General features: G+C 40.8%; 1 protein-coding gene across 1 annotated transcript in view; it reads right to left on the bottom strand.

Annotated features, from left to right (window-relative positions):
• Positions 1 to 1,003: 1,003 nt before the first annotated feature.
• The window catches only part of LOC120563657, an 82,785-nt gene continuing 63,348 nt past the window's right edge, over positions 1,004 to 20,440 (bottom strand). The window contains exons 13-22 of the mRNA XM_039807998.1: positions 19,159 to 19,235; positions 18,291 to 18,410; positions 18,147 to 18,200; positions 15,977 to 17,735; positions 15,686 to 15,859; positions 13,858 to 14,028; positions 13,475 to 13,648; positions 10,287 to 10,457; positions 7,415 to 7,585; positions 1,004 to 1,734 (exon numbers count right to left, since the gene is read on the bottom strand). Of these exons, the coding sequence (XP_039663932.1) occupies positions 1,557 to 1,734; positions 7,415 to 7,585; positions 10,287 to 10,457; positions 13,475 to 13,648; positions 13,858 to 14,028; positions 15,686 to 15,859; positions 15,977 to 17,735; positions 18,147 to 18,200; positions 18,291 to 18,410; positions 19,159 to 19,235 (3,049 nt within the window). The 3' untranslated portion in view covers positions 1,004 to 1,556. The remainder of the gene's footprint in view (positions 1,735 to 7,414; positions 7,586 to 10,286; positions 10,458 to 13,474; positions 13,649 to 13,857; positions 14,029 to 15,685; positions 15,860 to 15,976; positions 17,736 to 18,146; positions 18,201 to 18,290; positions 18,411 to 19,158; positions 19,236 to 20,440) is intronic.

Here is a 20,440-nt window from a genome sequence, read left to right as displayed (position 1 = left end):
ATTTAAAATGTTCAATGTGTTAACGTTTCCTGATTGCTTCGTTTCCGACCGTGGTCATATAACCAGGGGAGACTAGTTACCTCCAGGGCCCACGTTATAAAATGAATAACGTTGGGGTTAAAATCACGTTTCTGGTGAGCAAATGAATGAACTTGGCTTTCAGTCTGGGCTTTATCTCCGACAACGCACACACTGTGTAGCCTACAAAACTTAAACTTATTCCACCAACTTTGCTCCAGTCGCAGCTACAACACATCTGCTTCCTCTTTCTCTATCTCTCTTCTGCCCACTTTCCACACACACACACACACACACACACAAAAACACACACACACACACACACACACACACACACACACACACACACACACACACACACACACACACACACACACACACACACACACACAGAGCTCTCTTAAAGGAGCCGCAGCACCATTTTACAGCAATTTAATACGACACACATTATGGAAGGAAAGGACAATTCTCTGTTCTGCAGCAGTCAGCTGGAAAAACTCAAAACCAGAGAGAGGATAGGAGAGGACGGGGAAGCCCGTCTACAAACCAATCAGTTACAACTGTCGGGAGACGCAGCTCACATATGTGATGACCACAGGACATAGTTTTGTCACGTAGAGTTCTTTAGTGCGCTTGCATAACTGCAGCGTGAAACCAAACCGGCACAAATGCAAAAACATGAACCTTGGTCCGGACTTTCAGGTGTGAAAAGAGGCGTTAAACGACGTCCACAAAGCTTAAAAAGAGTAGACATGAAGCTAAATGTCCCTAAAAGTAGCGTGCTATTTATTTGCCTTCTCATGAAATCCCACTGAATGTGTTAGACTGTTTTTTTGCATTCAAGGCAAAGGAATTTATTTATAAAAGTTAATTCAGAGACAAAGGCAATGCAAAGTGCTTTACAGAAGCATAAACATATCAAGCAAATAAATCAGAAAAACCGACAGGTCATTAAAAAACTGGCTTCTGAAAAACCACAGGAGACGTAGATTGTTGACAACTTGGCGACTTTCTCTCTAGATTTAGCGACTTTATGTCTAACTAGCGACTAGCAATTACTGTAACGTCTTCAGACCATTAGGGTAAAAGCGAGATATATTTTATTGTAGTTAATTCCTGAACGTACTGCTTAAATCCCAGCTGAGTAGTCAAAGTCCTCGGCTCTTCTGCCAACAGCACCGAGTATCTCTCTCCCTCTCCTCTTCAGCAGCCGACACAACCACTCAGCTTTATACAAATGATAAGCAATGATGTCACCAATGTACAATTGAGCGTATGACATCATCTAATGACTTTTAGGAACTTTTGGAGCTAGGGTTACCTACTGTCATAGGAAAAAAAAAAAACGGCTGGTAGCTGGTGCTCAGATACCTTCTGACTCCTGATTGAGGAGTTTTGAGCCTCGAGTCCTTAAAGAGAGAAGAGTCGTGATGAATTTAAGGTCACTTTCACACCTGTAGTTCAGATCATTTGGTCCAGACAGAAGAAGGAAAATTATCCATTGTTGTCTTTTACTTCTAATCTCTTTCAGTCTATCCCTAAGACACTGCCAGTGTCTGCAGTTTGTATCTTTTGTCCTCCTGTAAATCAGACAACAGCTTCAGACCTGATTCTCCTGGATCACTGTGCTCCAGCGTCAGTTCTCTGAGGTGTGAAGGGTTCGACTTCAGAGCCGAGGCCAGAGCCTTACAGCAGCTATCTGTGCAGTATGACAACCTGAGAGAGGAACACAGTGGTTTAATACCACAGTAATACAAACACTGTCAGGGGTTAAAATCAATACCTAGTCTTTATTATCGCTACACTTTTATAGGGTCTTCAAATGTCCAAAAATAAATCAAAAATCTGGGTGTAACAGACAAATTAATTCTGTCATCAGCAGCTTTTTCCTCATCAGGTCGAAGGCTAAAATAAAACCTTATCCTCTCTTTTGGAGATCTGGAGACCGTGGAGATGATTTATTACATGAGATCTTGACTGCTGTAACCATCTCGCCTGCAGCTGGTTTAACATGGAACAGTGAGACTCCTTACTGGTACCAAGAACAGCCAACGACGGGACCATTAACCCTGTTGACTATAAATACAGCTTTAGTGGGCTCGTCTGGCACATAACCGCCTATAAAACGGTGAATTGTAGATTTTAAACTTCCGTTTCAATACAGATTAAACAAACCAGTTGATAGTGGATTTTGTTCCCTTTGGACAGAGCCAGCTAGCAGTTTCCAGCCTTTATGCTCTGCTAAGCTAAGCGGCTGTAGCTTCATACAGTGGTGTGAAAACGTTTTTGCCCCCTTCCTGATTTCTTATATTTTCGCATGTTTGTCACACTTAAATGTTTCAGATCATCAAACAAATTTAAATATAAGACAAAGATAACACAAGTAAACACAAAACGCAGTTAATAAATTAAGGTTTTTATTATTATGGAAAAAAAATCCAAACTTACATGGCCCTGTGTGAAAAAGTGTTTGTCCCCCCTGTTAAAACATAACTTAACTGTGGTTTATCACACTCTAGCCACACCCAGGCCTGATTCCTGCCACACCTGTTCTCAATCAAAAAATCACTTAAATAGGACCTGCCTGACAAAGTGAAGTAGACCAAAAGATCGTCAAAAGACATGCCGAGATCCAAAGAAATTCAGGAACAAATGAGAAAGTAATTGAGATTTGTCAGTCTGGAAAAGGTTATAAAACCATTTCTAAAGCTTTGGGACTCCAGCGAACCACAGTGAGAGCCATTATCCACAAATGTCGAAAACATGGAAAAGTGGTGAACCTTCCCAGGAGTGGCCGGCTGACCAAAATTACCCCAAGAGCCCAGAGATGACTCATCCAAGAGGTCACAAAAGACCCCACAACAACATCCAAGAACTGCAGGCCTCACTTGCTGAGGTAAGTGTTCGTGACTCCACCATAAGAAAGAGACCTGCAAATGGCCTGCAGTTCCAAAATAGAAACCACTGCTAAGCAAAAAGAACATTAAGGCTCGTCTCATTTTTGCCAGAAAACCTCTTGATGATCCTCAAGACTTTTGGGAAAATACTCTGTGGAGTGACGAGACAAAAGTTGAACTTTCTGGAAGGTGTGTGTCCCATTACATCTGGTGTAAATGTAACACTGCAATTCAGAAAAAGAACCAACAGTAAAATATAGTGGTGGTAGTGTGATGGTCTGGGGCTGTTTTGCTGCTTCAGGACCTGGAAGACTTGCTGTGATAAATGGAACCATGAATTCTGCAAAAAATCCTGAAGGAGAATGTCTGGCCATCTGTTCGTGACCTCAAGCTGTAGCGAACTTGGGTTCTACAGAACAATGATCCAAAACACACCAGCAAGTCCACCTCTGAATGGCTGAAGAAAAACAAAATGAAGACTTTGGAGTGGCCTAGTCAAAGTCCTGAACTGAAGCCTATTGAGATGCTGTAGCACAACCTTAAAAAGGCAGTTCATGCTCGAAAGAAAATGTGGCTGAATTACGAGAATTCTGCAAAGATGAGTGGACCAAAATTCCTCCACAGCACTGTAAAAGACTCTTTGCAAGTTATTACAAACGCTTGATTACAGTTGTTGCTGCTAAGGGTGGCCCAGACAGTTAATAGGTTTAGGGGGCAATCACTTTTTCACACAGGGCCATGTAGGTTTGGATTTTGTTTTCCCTTAAAGGGAAACTTCACCGATTAGCATTAAGCTTTGTATCAGTAGAAACCTGGTAGTATTTTTGAATGACCATGCTTTCCTCCCTCATGTCCCCCTGAGAGGGGAGATCTCTGTATTGTGGGTCTGGAAAAAAGCCTCAGATGACGCAAAATGACGATTTTTGCGTCTGGGCTTTTTTGCCCAGAGGCAAAAGACTACAGCCAGTTTAAGGAGCCACTTCCGCATAGCCCAAAGGGGTTGGACTGTCGGATTTTTCCGGAGATTGCCGAGGAAAAAACAAGTGTCAGCCATCTTGAATCCTCGCTTAGCTTCTCAGCAGGAGCAGAAACTGTTCATCCCGACGGAAATTTTAGAACAACAATTATGTGCATTCAAACTACCACACACGTGTACCACCGGGATACATTGGAACACATCGGAGAATATGCAGACCACTTTATTACAGACGCAATACTCCACACAGTACGCAAGCTTTGCCTGCACGGAGACCAGCGGTGGTGCTCAATGCCTCTGGCCGGTAAAGTGACCTCATCAGCGGGGAGCGTTGAACGAGTGTGCCGGTGGAAAGCTAACGCTAGCCAGCCATCTGTTCACCAATTCTGCTTGCACGTGTCCGCTCATTAAACAAACTGGACTACATCCAACTTCAACGAAACTCCCAACGTGAGTTCAGAGACTGCTGTGCTGTGTTTTTGTTGTTGTGGAAATATCGCTGTGGACAATCCAGCCTGCTGCTCGGTCACCGGGTAAGACTACTAGTGGAGGTGGGCTGTGTTACCCCGGACTGCCTGTTGCAGAAATGGGGTGATTTGTATCCAACTAACTGCTAACTGCTGGAGTTTGTGACTGTAAAATGCCGACAATTCTAGCTACATCCCACGCAAATGTACGGCTGTGTTTATACTCGATGTTTATACCACAGCCCACCAAGAGCTAATGCTAGTAGCTATGTGTTAGCCTTCTTTTATTACATGGCTTGGTTGAATTCTAATGTAGAATGCGATCTGTTATGTAAGGGTTAATGCCCGACGAGGTGTCCATTGTCAGGTATTAATGGACGATGGCGAGGCGTGAACCGTCCGACGCGCAGCCGAAGTCCATTAATACCTGACAATGGACACCTCGAAGGGCATTAACCCGCTTATACCATGGTCACTTCCCAAATAACATATTTTTAAAACATTAGTTCATATTTTAATTAGTTTTACAATCGAAATCTAAAGTTTATCCAAACAATAACTCCGTTTCCCTGGTTACGCCTGACGGTTTGACTAATACCTGGAACAATCATTCCCATCCATCAGGTTCTTATGCAATGCAAACGTTGTTCTCTCCACCAGGAATTAGGAAGAACCTTAGATACGACTTGCCTCCCTTAGCAACCGGAGATATTTATATAGTCCGCTCAGCTGATAGAACCCTTCAGTTTAGCTACGAGCCAGAAAGCTAACGCTATGCTACAAGATCCAAAGTCAATAACATTGTGTACAGTTGGCAATCAGTAAAAATAATTGACAGTATGTTGAACAACAAGACAAGCTCGCTATCCAGCCATGTCATTGTCCCCAAAATAATATAACGACTTTTACAAAGAATTTGTTCCGCGATGTGTAACGTTGCTGTCGGCTGCAGCGGCGCAGCCTGAAGCAGCGACCTGAACAGTGAACGGGATGTGAGATAACGTTATTCGCTGTGAAACAAAGTCAGTCCAGAGGGCCAGTAGAACTTACTTCTTGCAGCCTGTGTGTTTTAGCGCCATCCTGTGGTGTTCAGAGGACGAGTTGGAAATAATAAATCCACATTTCCTTATTGATTTAATGTAGCGCATTAATTTAGAACAGTAAACAGTCAGTTTCACCGAACTCCTTTAGTAGGGGTCCTACATCACTTCTTAATGGACACCCTGCAGCCAATCAGAATCAAGTATTCACCCAGACCATGGTATAATTCTTGATAACAGACCGTTGCTAAGGATAACACACCGTTGCCATGCATAGCAGAGCGTTGCCATGGACACAGTTCTGTTCACTCTGGAGCTATCAATCAATCCGCTGAAAGAAGTTTGGATAATGTATCAGCTGTGGCCAAAAAAAAGCATGTTTTAAATGTGTAACACCACTTGAGCCACGGTGAAACATTTTTTCGTGTATATGGTTGAAATGACAACAAAACACTGAGTTGATCGTCTCACTGTCTGTCTGTAAAGGGTAGGCGTGGCTTGGGAGTGGCCTCATACAGCAGCAAAGCAAGTGCATTCTGGGATTTGGTGTCTTTCATCCATATAAGCCAAAAACACATTTTCTGGCTTATCTCGGCCTAGAAGGCACCAATTTCAATTTTCTTTTCACATTTCTACTACATTAGTGACCCAATTTAAAGATATATTCAGCTTTCCAGCGGTGAAATTTCCCTTTAATAATAACAACCTTCATTTTAAAACTACATTTTGTGTTTACTTGTGTTAACTTTGACTAATACTTAAATTTGTTGGATGATCTGAAACATTTAAGTGTGACAATCAGGAAGGGGGGCAAACACTTTTTCACACCACTGTATTTAGCGTACAGACATGAGAGTGGTATCAGTCTAAATATCTGACTCAGAGGGCTAGATTTATCAAGCCGTTTGCGCCTGTTTCCAGGCGCTAATTGGTCACAAAGATGGACGTAACCGATGCGGGCTATTTACAAACAGGGCGCACTTGGGTAAAGTCGCAGATTGTCTGCCGCATGAGCGAGAAGAGACAAGTTGCGCTTTCAATATGCGTTTGTGGGAGGGTCGTGGGGAAAGTGGGAGTTCCACCCAAAAAGGTGGGAGGATAAGCGCAAAGTGCACCTAATTATATATCCCGTGGTATTTACAAAGACTGTCAGTAAGAGCGCCTCTATTCTGCGGGGGAAATTCTCCGCACTCTTAAAAGCAGGTAGACAAACCCGCCGCGAGTCGAGGTTTCCTCGTACCTTTTGTGCGCTGCTGGTGAAATGGCAACAGTAATTTGAGCGAGGCAAGACGAGGACATAGGCGGACTGAAAATATTTTTAACACAAGAATCACACTTTGTCATTGAACACAAATCTCATTTAGCGTTACAGATCAAGCAGCCATGCAATATTAGAGTTACTGGAAGAACTCAAAGATGAAATTGAATCTCCCACTCAGCATTCACATCCCATTCCAGCAGTTGTTAAACTCCTCGCTACATTACAAATATTGGCATCAGGATCATTTCAAACAGTCATAGCATCAGCAGTGGGAATATCGCAGTCTGCACTCAGTCATATCATAGCACCAGTACTGCTTTGTTACAGCGCAATCTACGGTCTAGTGGACGGAGAAAGACGCTGATTGCCTGATGGGTGTCAGGGTTGATAAATACTACGCAAAATGTGGAAGCATAGCGTGCGCTATTACCGAACTCGCATAAACAGACGCAGCGCAAACTGCGCTAGTGTTAGTAAATTAGGCCCTGAGAGAGAAAAAAAAAAAGCATATTCCACAAAATGTCAAACTGTTCCTTTAAACAACCATAACTTATTGGCTGCTACTTGAGTTGTATCGAACAGTAAATGTTTTACTTAACTGTACTGTGCTAGGATGAAGCGCCAGATTGAAACATGTTTGCAGTCTGAGTCTAACACTAAAATGATCTGAAATTAAAAACTAGATAAATTATATTATTCACAAAACAGGTGTCCAGGGACGAAAGAATTACAGAAAACTGTCTGAGAAGTCTCACCTCAGTATCTCCAGTCTACACTGGGGTTTCCTCAGCCAATCAGAGAGCAGCTCCACCCCCTGGTCCTTCAGGTAGTTGGAGCTCAGGTCGAGTTCTCTGAGATCAGAGGAGCCGCTGAGGGCAAAGGTCAAAGACCGGCAGCTGGCTGCTGTTAATCTGCAGCATCTCAGGCTGGAAGGAGACATTTAAACACAGTTTTCAGATCAGAGATTGTTTTGTGTTCTAACTGTTTGTGGAAGAGACTGAATATGAAATAAATAAAAATAAATAATATAATAAAAATTGTATAACTATAACGTATCTGTGAGCAGATTTAGTGTTTCTTATTGTGTTAACATCTATAACTCCTCCTGTGTAGACAAAGGGGAGGCTGCTGTATGAACAGATCATTAATAACCGTCACCGTCAGACACCGACTACCAAGAGTCTGGGTCTGTCGAGGTTTCTTCCTAAAAGGGAGTTTCTCCTCGCCACCGTCGCTATAGCTACTGCTAATGCTTGCTCTTGAGGGAATTACTGTAATTGTTGGGGCTTTGTAAATTATAGAGTGTGGTCTAGACCTACTCTACCTGTAAAGTGTCTCGAGATAACTCTTGTTATGATTTGATACTATAAATAAAATGTTATTGAACTGAATAACAACACAGTAAAACAGCTGTAATCATATAAAACATGTTTCATAGAAGTTATAATAACAACAAAAACCTTGAAACACCAAGACATTACTAAGTATTTTTCACTCTATCTGCAAGCCGTGCATCTCACATTAACAAGTGCAACCATGCCATAAAAACATAAAAAAATTAAAGTTAAATTTCTTTGACAAGTTATTTCACAAAAATCTAAAAACAGTTGAATCAGGTAAAACACATTTTTATACAATCGGTCGCTGATTGTATGAATTTTTATCACATGGCTATGTGTCACACAGTAAACAAATCTGGGTGTAAGTTGTGACTCAGCGTTACAATTCAACAGACAAATTAATTCTGTCATCAGCAGCAGAATTTTCCTCATCAGGTCGTAGGCTAAAATAAAACCGTTTTCTCTCTTTTGGAGATCTGGAGACCGTCAGATGATTTTATTACTCCACGTCTTGACTGCTGTAACCAGCTCGCCTGCAGCTAGATCCAGATTTCTCTGTCGTACCTTCAGTGGATAAGGCTGAAAGCTTTGAAGTTACGCCATAGCTGCTGAGATATGTGCCTACATGTTGGGCTACAGCGTTGACAGAGATACCAAGATAATGCAACTGTGATTGGCAGCTTGTGTTTCTGATGCTGTGGAGTTTATTCAGAGTGAAGACAACATTGAAGAATTTAAAGAATCTTCTTCTCCTTTACAGGAACAAACATTAACAAAGTGATGACACAGCAGACCTTCGTCCCTTTGTAAAAATGAATGTATGTGAACACAGTGTAGTGTTTCCTACAGGTTGAGAATGTACTTGTTGTGGTGGGGGGCGCAGGATGTGATGGCGTGGCGCGTGATAGCTAGGTTCAGTTATAAACTAGTCAAACAAAGGTGAAAACAATGACTACATAACTTTATCAGATAATTAAGAAAGAAATAACTATTTACATATTTAACAAATTATACTAAAAGATGATATAGATGAAAATATTGTGACACTTTGCTGCATCTGACACAATTTCAGGGTAGTTATTAGGACTGCATGATATGAGGAAAATATGCAATATGCCCCAACATTGTTGAATATCACGATAATGATATTACTTGTTATAAATAAACATGTTAAAATGTACTCAGTTCTGCCTTTCTGCTGCTTTCAGTATTCTGCTAAAATACAACACATTACTTGATGAAGTTAAAACAAATGACAGAAAAGTGTAGCCATGATGTGCTTTTTCAATTAAATAAGTGTTTTTTTGCCAAATGTTAAAGGTTCAGCAGATAAAATAACTCTAATAGACTATTGGCCTACTATGATCCATAGTTATGTTATTATAAATCTCAACACTGTTCCCTCCTAACTCCTGTTAAATCATATAAGAAGACGCTATCTAACCTTAATTCTTATTCATTTTGTTTGTTATATCAGTGTATTAATCCGTGTTTTGGGGACCCTAAATATGCAGTTCTGTACTATACATGACCTGTTGCACTCATTAAGATCTCATCTGAGCAGATTTCTGTCATTCAAACAACTCTGAGTTGTAGTTTAAAACTTCCAAAAAAAAGTCCGAACAATTTTATTAAATCTCGGCCAGACTCTGATAACAGACATCTGGGGAGCTTTCACAGCGGTGTGGCCACGGAGTTTCTACGTTTTTATTTAGTAGCCTACAGTTAACCCACGGCAAGACCACCAGCAGCATGCTACTACTAATGTAACGATAGCTTATGAGCCTGAAGTGCAACATTCACGTTGACGCCGTCATGACTCATGCACACGGCGCAAGACTTCACGAGGGGGAGGGGCTGGAGGCACCTGGTCTGGGTGGGCTGAAAAATACACCGTTGTTTGGAAAAACGATTTAATTCAGAATTTATCTAGTAGAACCTATGTATGGGAAACACTGCAGTGATTATCGTCGTCTCCTGTTGAGTAAAAAGACAATAATGGTAGAAGTTACTGGATGTAACTCCAGTTCTATGAATCTGTGTGTGTAGCTCACTGTCGCTCTGCATCACACAGTGAATGAAAGAATGTAAACACAGTCACTGTGAGGAATATAAAGCATCACACAGCCTGATCAGGAACAACAGATACTCCAAAATAGAAATAGATAGGTGCTCAATGGGGGAAATTCTGAAGTGGTCTGAAAGTAAAAGCTAGATAAATTATATTATTCTCAGAACAGGTGTCCAGGGAAGAAATAATTACAGAAAACTGTCTGAGAAGTCTTACCTCAGTATCTCCAGTCTACACTGGGGTTTCCTCAGCCAATCAGAGAGCAGCGTCACCCCCTGGTCCTCCAGGTTGTTGAGGCTCAGGTTGAGTTCTCTGAGATCAGAAAAGTCACTGAGGGCAAAGGTCAAAGACCGGCAGCCGGCTGCTGTTAACTCGCAGTGTCTCAGGCTGGAAGGAGACATTTAAACATTTTTCAGATCAGAGTTTTTGTGTTCTAAGTTTTTGTGGTAGAGAATTATAAAATAAATAAAAATATACATGATTTATAAGAACTATAATGTAGCTGTGAGCAGATTTAGTGTTTCTTAACGTATTTGTTAACATCTTTAACTCCTCCTGTGGAGAACAAGGGGAGGCTGCTGTATGAACAGATCATTAATAACAACACAGTTAAACAGCTGTAAATATATGAAAGGTGTTTCATAGGAGAAGATATAATGACAACAAACACATTACATTAATAAACACTTAAAAATGCCCTAATACAGGGGTCTCAAACTCCCGGCCCGCGACTTGGTGTCAAAATAATAATGTAATTTGGCCCTTGAGGGTATTTTAAATTTGTTTGTTTTATCCCCACAATAATTAAGATAACAAAATGTTTATATAATAAAAAAGATTTAATTTTAGATAATAAAAAAACTATTTCATTAAAAAACACTTATTTTGAAAATAATTGCAAAGGAAGTGCGCAGGTGTGGTACAACACGAAGTTCACGACACTAAGACGACGAGGAGGGAAAGTATGTCGCTTTCAAAACCTAAGAGAAAGGTGGATAGCTTGCATAGACAATTTCAAGAAAGATGGACGTCACAATATTTTTTTGTTGAGTTCTGTGGAAATGCGATCTGCCTTATATGTAAAGAGAAACTCGCTGTTTTTAAGGAATACAATCTAAGGCGTCATTATTCGACTAACACAGCGAGCACGATGAGAAATACAAAGGAGATGATGACAGGAGACAACAAGCCGAGCAGCTACAAAAAGGACTAAGATCCCAGCAAGACCTTTTCCACAAAGCCGGTAAGGACGCTGATGCTGCAGTTGAAGCAAGCTATGTGGTCAGTGAATTGATTGCCAAAGCGGGAAAACCATTCACCGAAGGGCAGTTTGTGAAGGACTGTATGTTGCGAGTTGCTGATATTCTCTGTCCCGAAAAGAGGAGCTTATTCAACAACGTTTCTTTATCAGCAAACACTGTGGCCGAGCGGATTAATGGACTGTCAGGTAACATCTATGAACAGTTACAGGACAGAGCCCGCAGTTTTATTGCATACTCTATTGCGCTTGATGAAAGTACTGACATAACGGACAATGCTCAGCTAGCAATTTTCATCAGGGGTGTTGATGACAAGTTTGAGGTGACCGAAGAGTTGCTGAGTTTGTGTCCAATGTATGGCCGCACCACAGCAAAAGACATATTTCAGCAGCTGTGTGGTGCGATTGAGCGGCTTGGTGTTCCGTGGAACAGACTGGTCGGCATTACCACTGATGGAGCACCGTCCATGACAGGCAAGAAAAATGGACTGGTAGCGCTGGTACAGAGAAAGTTAGAGGAAGAAGATGCTGATCCAGCTATTGCGATGCACTGCATCATACATCAACATCAACTGTGTGGCAAATGCTTGAATTTTGAACATGTGATGTCTGTCGTCCTGAAATGTGTTAACTATATCAGGTCCAGAGGTCTACAACACCGCCAGTTTCGGGCCTTTTTGGAAGAAGTTTAGGCATCGTACGGTAATGTGCTGTACTTTACTGAGGTGTGCTGGCTGAGCAGGGGGAACTTGTTAAAAAGATAAGAGCTGAAGTGAAGAAATTCATGGAAAATGGCAGGCTGGATATTCCAGAGCTTGATGATCCAAAATGGATAATGGATTTGGCATTCCTTGTGGACATAACACAATAACTAAACCTCCTGAACCTAAAGCTGCAGGGCCCTGGTCAGCTCATCACAACAGCCTATGAGAGTGTGAAAGCTTTCTCGACAAAACTGAGATTGTGGAAAACTCAACCGTCTGCAGCAAACCTCTGTCATTTCGCTGCATGCAGATCTTTGGTGGAACACGGCACAGCTTTTAGTGGTGATGACTATGTCTCTGCTATTGAAAAGCTGCAGCGAGAGTTTGATGAACGTTTTGCTGACTTCAAGGTTCAGCTATTTGCAGACCCCTTCTCAGCTGATGTGGAGAGTGTACCCAGCGTTTTGCAAAATGAACTTATTGACTTGCAGTGCAACAGTGAACTAAAAGCTAAATTCAGAGAGGCACAGGGAAAAGCAGACAAGATTGGAATGTTTCTGAGAGAGCTGCTTCCATCATTCCCAGAGCTGTCCAGAGTTTTCAGTCATGTCCTGTGCATTTTTGGAAGTACATAATGTGTGTGAGAAATTGTTCTCAACAATGAACTTTACCAAAAGCAAGTACAGATCAAGGCTTACAGATGCCCATCTTGAAGCTGGACTCAGAGTTTCAACTGCAACGTCCATTAGAGCAAATGTGACTCAGCTTTGTGAGCACAAGCGCTGCCAAGTATCTGGCAAGAAATAACGCACGAATGGGCTAAAAAGATTATGTGTTTGTTAGTGTGTTTGAGAGTGTTATTTGTGGTGTTAGCAAGAAGTAATGCATTATGGTATTTCATTTATCAGTTCCTTGCCAGGTATAAAATAAGTTATGAGAGGACAATATTTTTATTTGGTGTGAAACACACACATACCTGTTTTTATGCTTTTTTGTTTGTTTTTTATAATTTGTATTATTATTTATTTTATCATAATTTTATTTATAAGCTCAGGTTGCTAGCACAGGTGTCTAAAAAGGGATAAAAAGATTTGCAATTTCTGTCTGCAGTTTTGTGTTATACAGTATTTGAAATAATAAAAAAACACTGCATTTTCAGAAATATCCATTCTTTTTTTGTATTAATCTTGAACACTGACGTGGCCCTCCAATCAGATTAAGTTGGCAGCCGTGGCCCCCAGCTCATATGAGTTTGAGACACCTGCCCTAATATGTGCTCACAACTACATTATAGTGTGTTATAAACCATTTATTTAATGATAATGTAAATACACTTTTAGTGTGAAATTGGCCTCAAATAGCTGAAAACTATCTGAACACCTGAATGTGTGTCCAAATTGTATCACTTATATTCAAAGTGTGATAACGACCACAATACTCACTCCGGTGCCTCAAGTTGACAAAGTGTCTCTGGCAAGAACTCAGAAAGGTTTTTGACATCACTGTCTCCGAGGTTATTTCCTGACAGATCCAGGACTCTCAGGTGGGAGGGGTTTGACTTCAGACTGGATGCCAGTGCAGCACAGCCTTTCTCTGTAATCTGACAGCAAGCCAGTCTGTTGGGAAAAACAGTTTTAACTTAAGGAGGTAACCTGCAGTGACAGCTCCAGACCCTGACCTCTGACCCAGTGGCTGAGCTGCAGCTGCAGTCTGAGTCTGACTAACACTGAAATTATCTAAAATTAAAAACTAGATAAATGATATTGTTAACAAGACAGGTATCCAGGGAAGAAGGAATTACAGAAAACTGTCTGAGAAGTCTCACCTCAGTATCTCCAGTCTACACTGCGGTTTCCTTAGCCAATCAGAAAGCAGCTCCAACCCCTGGTCCTCCAGGTCGTTATAGCTCAGGTTGAGTTCTTTGAGATCAGAGGAGTTGCTGAGGGCAAAGGTCAAAGACCGGCAGCCGGCTGGTGTTAACCTGCAGTCGCTCAGGCTTGAAAAAGACATTTAAACACAGTTTTCAGACAGTTTGTTTTGTGTTTTAACTTTTTGTGGAAGAGAATATTTATAAAACAAATATAAAATAAATAATATAATACATTTTTTATAACAACTATAATGTAGATTTAGTGTTTCTTAATGTATTAACAACTATAACTCCTCCTGTGGAGACCAAGGGGAGGCTGCTGTATAAACAGATAATTAATAACAACACAGTAAAACAGCTGAAATCATATAAAACATGTATCAGAGAAGTTATAATAACAACATGCTACATTAATAAACACATAAATTGTCCTTATATGTGCTCACAACATTATAGTGTGTTATAAAGCATTTATTTAATAATAATGAAAATAAACTTTTAGTGTGAAAATGGCATCATATACCTGAAAACTGTCTGAACACCTGAATGTGTGACAACATTTTATCACTGTTATTGTTAAGTTTATTAAGTGTGATAACGACCACAATATTCACTCCAGCGTCTCAAGTCGACAAAGTGTCTCTGCCAAGAACTTCAAGGTCTTCAGTATATGATGTTGCATGTAGGTGATATTTTCATTTCATCACCTACCCACGCAGTAACTAATCACATTCCCTCTCACACACATTGGCCAACTCTGGCAGACTCGCTCTCTCCTCCTTTTCAACATAAAATAAAAAAAGTCATAAAATTTGCAGGTCGCACAAGTGCGAGTAGTTTTAAAAATTACTTGCACCATCTCAAAAAAGTGGTCGGTGGCAGTCTGGAGCCCTGCCCTTTAAAGTTCCCATGACATGGTGCTCTTTGGATGCTTTTATTTATTTAATTAGTTTATTTGTCAGGGACAATGTACAAAATACATTAATCTTACGAAAAGATGTTTTGTACCAGAGTTAGCTAATGCTAGTTTCCATCTGCAGTCATAGACCTTAGTGGTCCCCTAATACTGTATCTAAAGTCTCTTTTATATAACATATCTGGAACGGCACGTCAACAATGAAAGTATGTGTCGACAAATTATTATAATCAACGTCGTTGATTATGTCGATTGATCATTGCAGCCCTAGTTGAATGTCGGTGACAGTTTGATTTGGTTCTATGTTGCTTCATGAAGCTTTGAGGTGTTAAAACTAATTAGAAAATATTAATAATTAGATCTGACTCACACATGTTGAAAATCAGAATTGTATCATTTTCAGGAGTACGGTCAACAGGAGAGTTTTAGCCAGCTGGACACTAATTTAGATGTTAAATGTCCCCAGAATCAGATAATATGTACATTTTCATCTCTGTGTGTCCACATGTTTAATCTTGTTAGCTACATGCAACATGTACATCAGACAGACTTGGAGGTGTTGGAGGTGAGTTTTTCTCTTTTGATGGATCTGTGCTAACAGTTTCCCCCTGCTTCTAGTCTTTGTGCTACGCTAGGAGCTATCTCTGGACAAAGTTAAAACTGATATCAACCTGAAACATCTGACTCAATTAAAGATGGTAAATGTACATTATCACCACATGATATAAGATATCTGAACGGAATCTTTCATCTATGTTCACTGTAACATGAAAGCAAAGTAAACTACTCCCAGTTTAAGTGTCACAAAGTCCACATTACTTATATTATGAATCACAACAAACATACTGTGCATCTGGATGTTCTTACCAGAGTCTCTGGAGTTTGCAGTCAAGACTTTTTAGACCATGAGAGAGCAGCTCCACTCCAGAGTCCAGCAGTTTGTTTCCACTCAGGTCTAACTCCTCCAGACCAGAAGACTTCGAGCTGAGAACTGATGAAATGTTCTCACAACATCTGTCAGTGAGGTTACAGTTACTTAACCTGAAGTTAAAAACAAAATGACTGTTAACATTTTGCAAACACTTCCCTCTGTTCTCTACACTTAAACACAACCGGAGAGCTGCAGAGCTGTTGGGTTTCTCGAGGTTGAATACTTACAAAGCTTTCTTTGATGCTTTGAGCACTGGCAGTAGCCTCTCTAGAACTCCATCTGATCCTTCGTATTTCTTCAAGTCAAAGATATCCAGGTCTTCATTGGAAATGAGCAGCTGAAAGGCCAGAGCTGACCAATGTTCAGGTAAGAGTTTACCAAAATCTCCTGAGCTCTGGTACTTTTGAACTTGCTCTACCAGAGACTGGTCACCCAACTCATTTAAACAGTGGAACAGGTTGATGCTCTTGTCGTTGTTGGACAGTTTCTTGATCTTCTCGTGAATTAACTGGATTGTCTCCTGGTTGCTCTGTGGACGTCTTCCTTTGAATCCAACTTGTTTCTGAAGAAGCTCCTGATTTTTATCCTGTGACAGACCGAGCAGGAAGCGCAGGAACAAGTCCCATTGTCCATTATTGCTGACCAAAGCCATATCCACTGCTTTCTGGTGGAGGAGGAAGATGGGATGTTCTGTTATTTCTGATGGCACTATCACACTTGTCTGGCTGGAAAGCAGATTTTCTCCACTATCTAAGAAAGTCTCTAACACATACAGAGCTGCCAGAAACTCCTGAACACTTAAATGAATGAAGGAGTAAATCTCTTGTTTGTGAAGTCCAGATTCTTTTCTTATGATCTGTGTACAAACTCCTGAATTAACTGCAGCTTGTTTCAGATCAATTCCACAACCTTTAAACTCTGTTTCATAGAAGCTTATGTTTCCCTTCTGAAGCTGTTCAAATGCCAGCTTTCCCAATTTCATGATCACATCTTTGTCTGTTTCACCTTCCTGATATTCCTTTAGCTTTGTCTGGATGATCAGGAAGTGTGTGTACATTTCAGTCACAGTCTTGGGCAACTCAGCTTCTTCTGTTTCTGTTAGGAGACTCTGGAGAGCCGTGGCTGAAATCCAACAGAAGACTGGGATGTGGCACATGATGTACAGACTTCTTTGCGTCTTTGACTGAAGATGATCGGAGATCTTCTGAGCCATATCCTGGTTACTTACTTTCTTCTGAAAGTACTCCTCCTTCTGCTCATCATTAAAGCCTCGTACCTCGGTCAGCCTTTGGAAGATCTCAGGAGGAATCTTAGCGGCTGCAGCTGGTCTACTTGTGATCCAGACTGAGGCTTTGTGCAGCAGATTTCCTGAGATTAAGTTGGTCAGCAGGACGTCTAATGTTGTGGTCTTTGTAACATCGCGGCACGTCTCATTGTTGTTGAAGTCCAGAGGTAATTGGCTTTCGTCCAGGCCGTCGAAGATGAACAAAACACTTGATTCGCTGTAGTCTGACTCTTTCAAATCCTTTACTTCGTCAAAATAGTTACCAATTAACGTCACAAGACTCCAACGCTGGTCTTTTATTAAATTCAAGTCTCTGAATGTGAATGGAAATATGAAATCAGTAGTTTGGTTGGCTTTTCCTATTGCCCAGTCGTGAGTGAACTTCTGCACAGCGACAGATTTTCCAATGCCAGCGATTCCCTTCGTCAGAACTCTCTGAGGAGGGTCTTCTTCGTTTGATAAAGGTTTAAGAATGTCATTGACCTGGATTTTCTCCTCCTCACTCGAACTCCTTTTGCATTCCAAGTTAACCACTTCATGTTCACTATTAACCTCTCCACTGCCTCCTCGTCTGATGTAAAGCTCCGTATAGATCTTGTCTAAAGGAGTTGATGATCCAACTTCCTTTGTTCCTTGTGACAGATCCTTTGTTCTATTTCCAAGGAAAGATTTTAACTTATCTTGGCACCTTTGAATGTTTGCTGAAAGATGAATGAAATCATAGTTACATTATTTTCACATACTTTTTCACGTTAGCAAATACAGTATGTATGTCCAAATGTGCCTTGTTAATTTCATATCCATGTCCAGATTTACTTAGACGGATATCTGGTCCATATAAGTGTAAGTAACCCTAAATAACTGTCATTCATTTTAGATGATTACAACAAGAAGATGGTCAGATGCTGGAAGGCTAACAAGATTTATGTTAGCAAACAAAACATGTGAAGTATAAGATGGACAGACAACAGAAAAGAAAAAAACATTTTAACTTCAACAATGTAATCTCCACAAAACCGTATAATAATTCAGTCTAGTTAGGTTTTATTGCAGAAGTAATGTGAAATGTTGTTGTCATTTGATTGTGAAATATCTGTTAACAAACACAATACCTGTGTTTTGGGGAGAATTAGCTTTCATCTCATCTGTCTTGTCAAGAGACGAGGCTGAAACACAAACATGTTACGTTTTAATCCGGTACAAATTTAAACATGAATGTGTTTTATTTTATTTTATAAATCCGGGTGAAACATTACCCTGCGTGACTTGGACCGTTAGATTCCCTGCAACGTTAACACCGTTAAACTGAGGTGAGCTGATGACACCTCCATGCTGGGCGGTGACTGGTGGTCTTCTTGCTCCCCTCTGAGTTTCAGCTGGTTGAGAATAGACAAAATAATCAGGAACCACAACTCATCAACTCATCAACTCATCAACTCAGGGACTGCTATAAAGAGGTTCAGAGATTCTGTTTTGGTAGAGCTTATTTGGCAAAGCTTGGTAGAAATAAATGTTGCCTTGCATACGTGGTTCCCAGCCCCCTCGGGCTTGGACCCCTAAAAACCAAAATGAGAAGCAGAGCTGTCAGCTGAAGGATAAGGTGGTGAGGGAGGCTGACGGACAGTTTTCTGCTTCTAATCTCTACTCAGATGTTTAAAAATTGCTTTTAGGTTTGAGGGAGGACAAACAATCTAAGATGGATACCACGTATCTTCCCTCTCTGTGTCTGCCAACATTTCCTGTCTCACCCTCAACTGTAAGTCATCTTTCTCTTAGGATGGCAAAGTCATGACCCAACCTACTCTACCTGTGATTGGCTCGTATTTGTTGCCATCATAGTTTGGGTTGGTTGGATTTAGACACAAGGAGGTGGTCATGCTTTTGCCATCCTGAGAAAGAAAATATTACCAACTGTATTCTGTCAATAAAAGACAAAAAGGCCCAAAATAATCTCTGTTTCTTTTCTTTCAGACCTTTTTGTATCCTCACTGCTGAAGCTCCAGAAAGTCATCTGAAGTGTGAGCCATAACATGGCCGCTGTATGACAGCTGTGTTGAGTAAAATTAAAGTGTGTATGTTTCATCAGAAGCTGGTGTGTATACAGCCTGTGAGCCATCATCTTACCACGCTGTGATGTTTCTGGATCATCAGGCCGGCTAAACCAGTTTCCCATTCTGCATTTCTTCACCCAGCTGCTCTCACTGTAGAAGAATAAACATCACACAGGTAAGGAGCTGAAGTCAAAAAGTGATTTTATATCATAAAGCATCTTTCCATACAGTTCTCCTGTGCACCCAGTTATTATTAATAATGAGAAGACAAAGTTAGTCGTTAGACTCGTTTGAGACAAGCTCATTGTAGACTTTAGCAGGCAGCAGCAGTAGGTGATGACAAAAAGCTGCGGACAAGTCGGACCGTTTCCAGCCGTTTGAAGCAGCCTTCAGTCTGAACAGGAAGTCACAGAAACACTCACATCCTGTTAGATCTGATTCCGATGTATTTAAATATTATCAGACCCATATATCTGCTTGTATGTCAGCCAGACAAATCAGACCATTTAAATTTAAATTTCTCTAGTTCAACAACAATAAAAAGTTTTTATAAAACATCATATAGTTAAGTCGATTCTGAACCAATCAGTTGTTAGATCAGCTGAGAGCCAGGCGTCTCCCATCATGCCCTGTGTCTTGCAGTCGGTGGGGAGCAACTGCAGCGCCTGGCTCTAAAAGCTGCGGGCACCTCAATCTCGTGAGGGTATCGTCGTCAATGTGTCCATGCAACCTGATCTCACAGAATTCCGTAAAATGAACACGGGCCCTTAACTCTAAATCCGTGGCAGTTTCACGGAATTGCAACAAAATCCGTTAAACTGCCACGGAATAATTCCGTGAAATGAACACGGATTGCCGAAAAAGAAACACGGGCTTACGTGACATGCAAGAAGAACGGAGCGGTTGTGTTCAGGAAAAGATCGTGGGTGGGCTTACGGTTCTGTGACACACGCGGGACATGCTTATAAAAACCCCCCCAAAAAAACAAAAACAAAACACAACTGACAAACGCCACACGCGGGACACGAACTCCGGTCTCCTGGGTGAAAGTCCTGTGTTTTACCCATTCAAACTACCATTTAAACGTTAATAATGAAAGTTTAAACATATGAATTTACTACAAAGCAATATCATTTACTTTTTTTTAATTGAATTTCTTGAAGTGGCGTTTTTTTTTTGTTTAAGTGAAAAAGCAAAAGTAGTTTTAGGGATATGTTTCAGTCCTAGATAACCTTCCTCCAAGATATTCTAACTTGTCTGTAGAAAGACTTGAGAAATTGTGAATCTGTCCTTTTTTTTGCATTTTATAGATTTAAAAAAAGTGAAAAAGCCCAAAGTCCACCCCAAAGGGACTT

The sequence above is a fragment of the Perca fluviatilis genome, chromosome 1 (genome assembly GCF_010015445.1).
Source record: "Perca fluviatilis chromosome 1, GENO_Pfluv_1.0, whole genome shotgun sequence".
NCBI classification, from domain to species: domain Eukaryota; kingdom Metazoa; phylum Chordata; class Actinopteri; order Perciformes; family Percidae; genus Perca; species Perca fluviatilis.
This window is presented reverse-complemented; position numbering and strand designations above follow the sequence as displayed.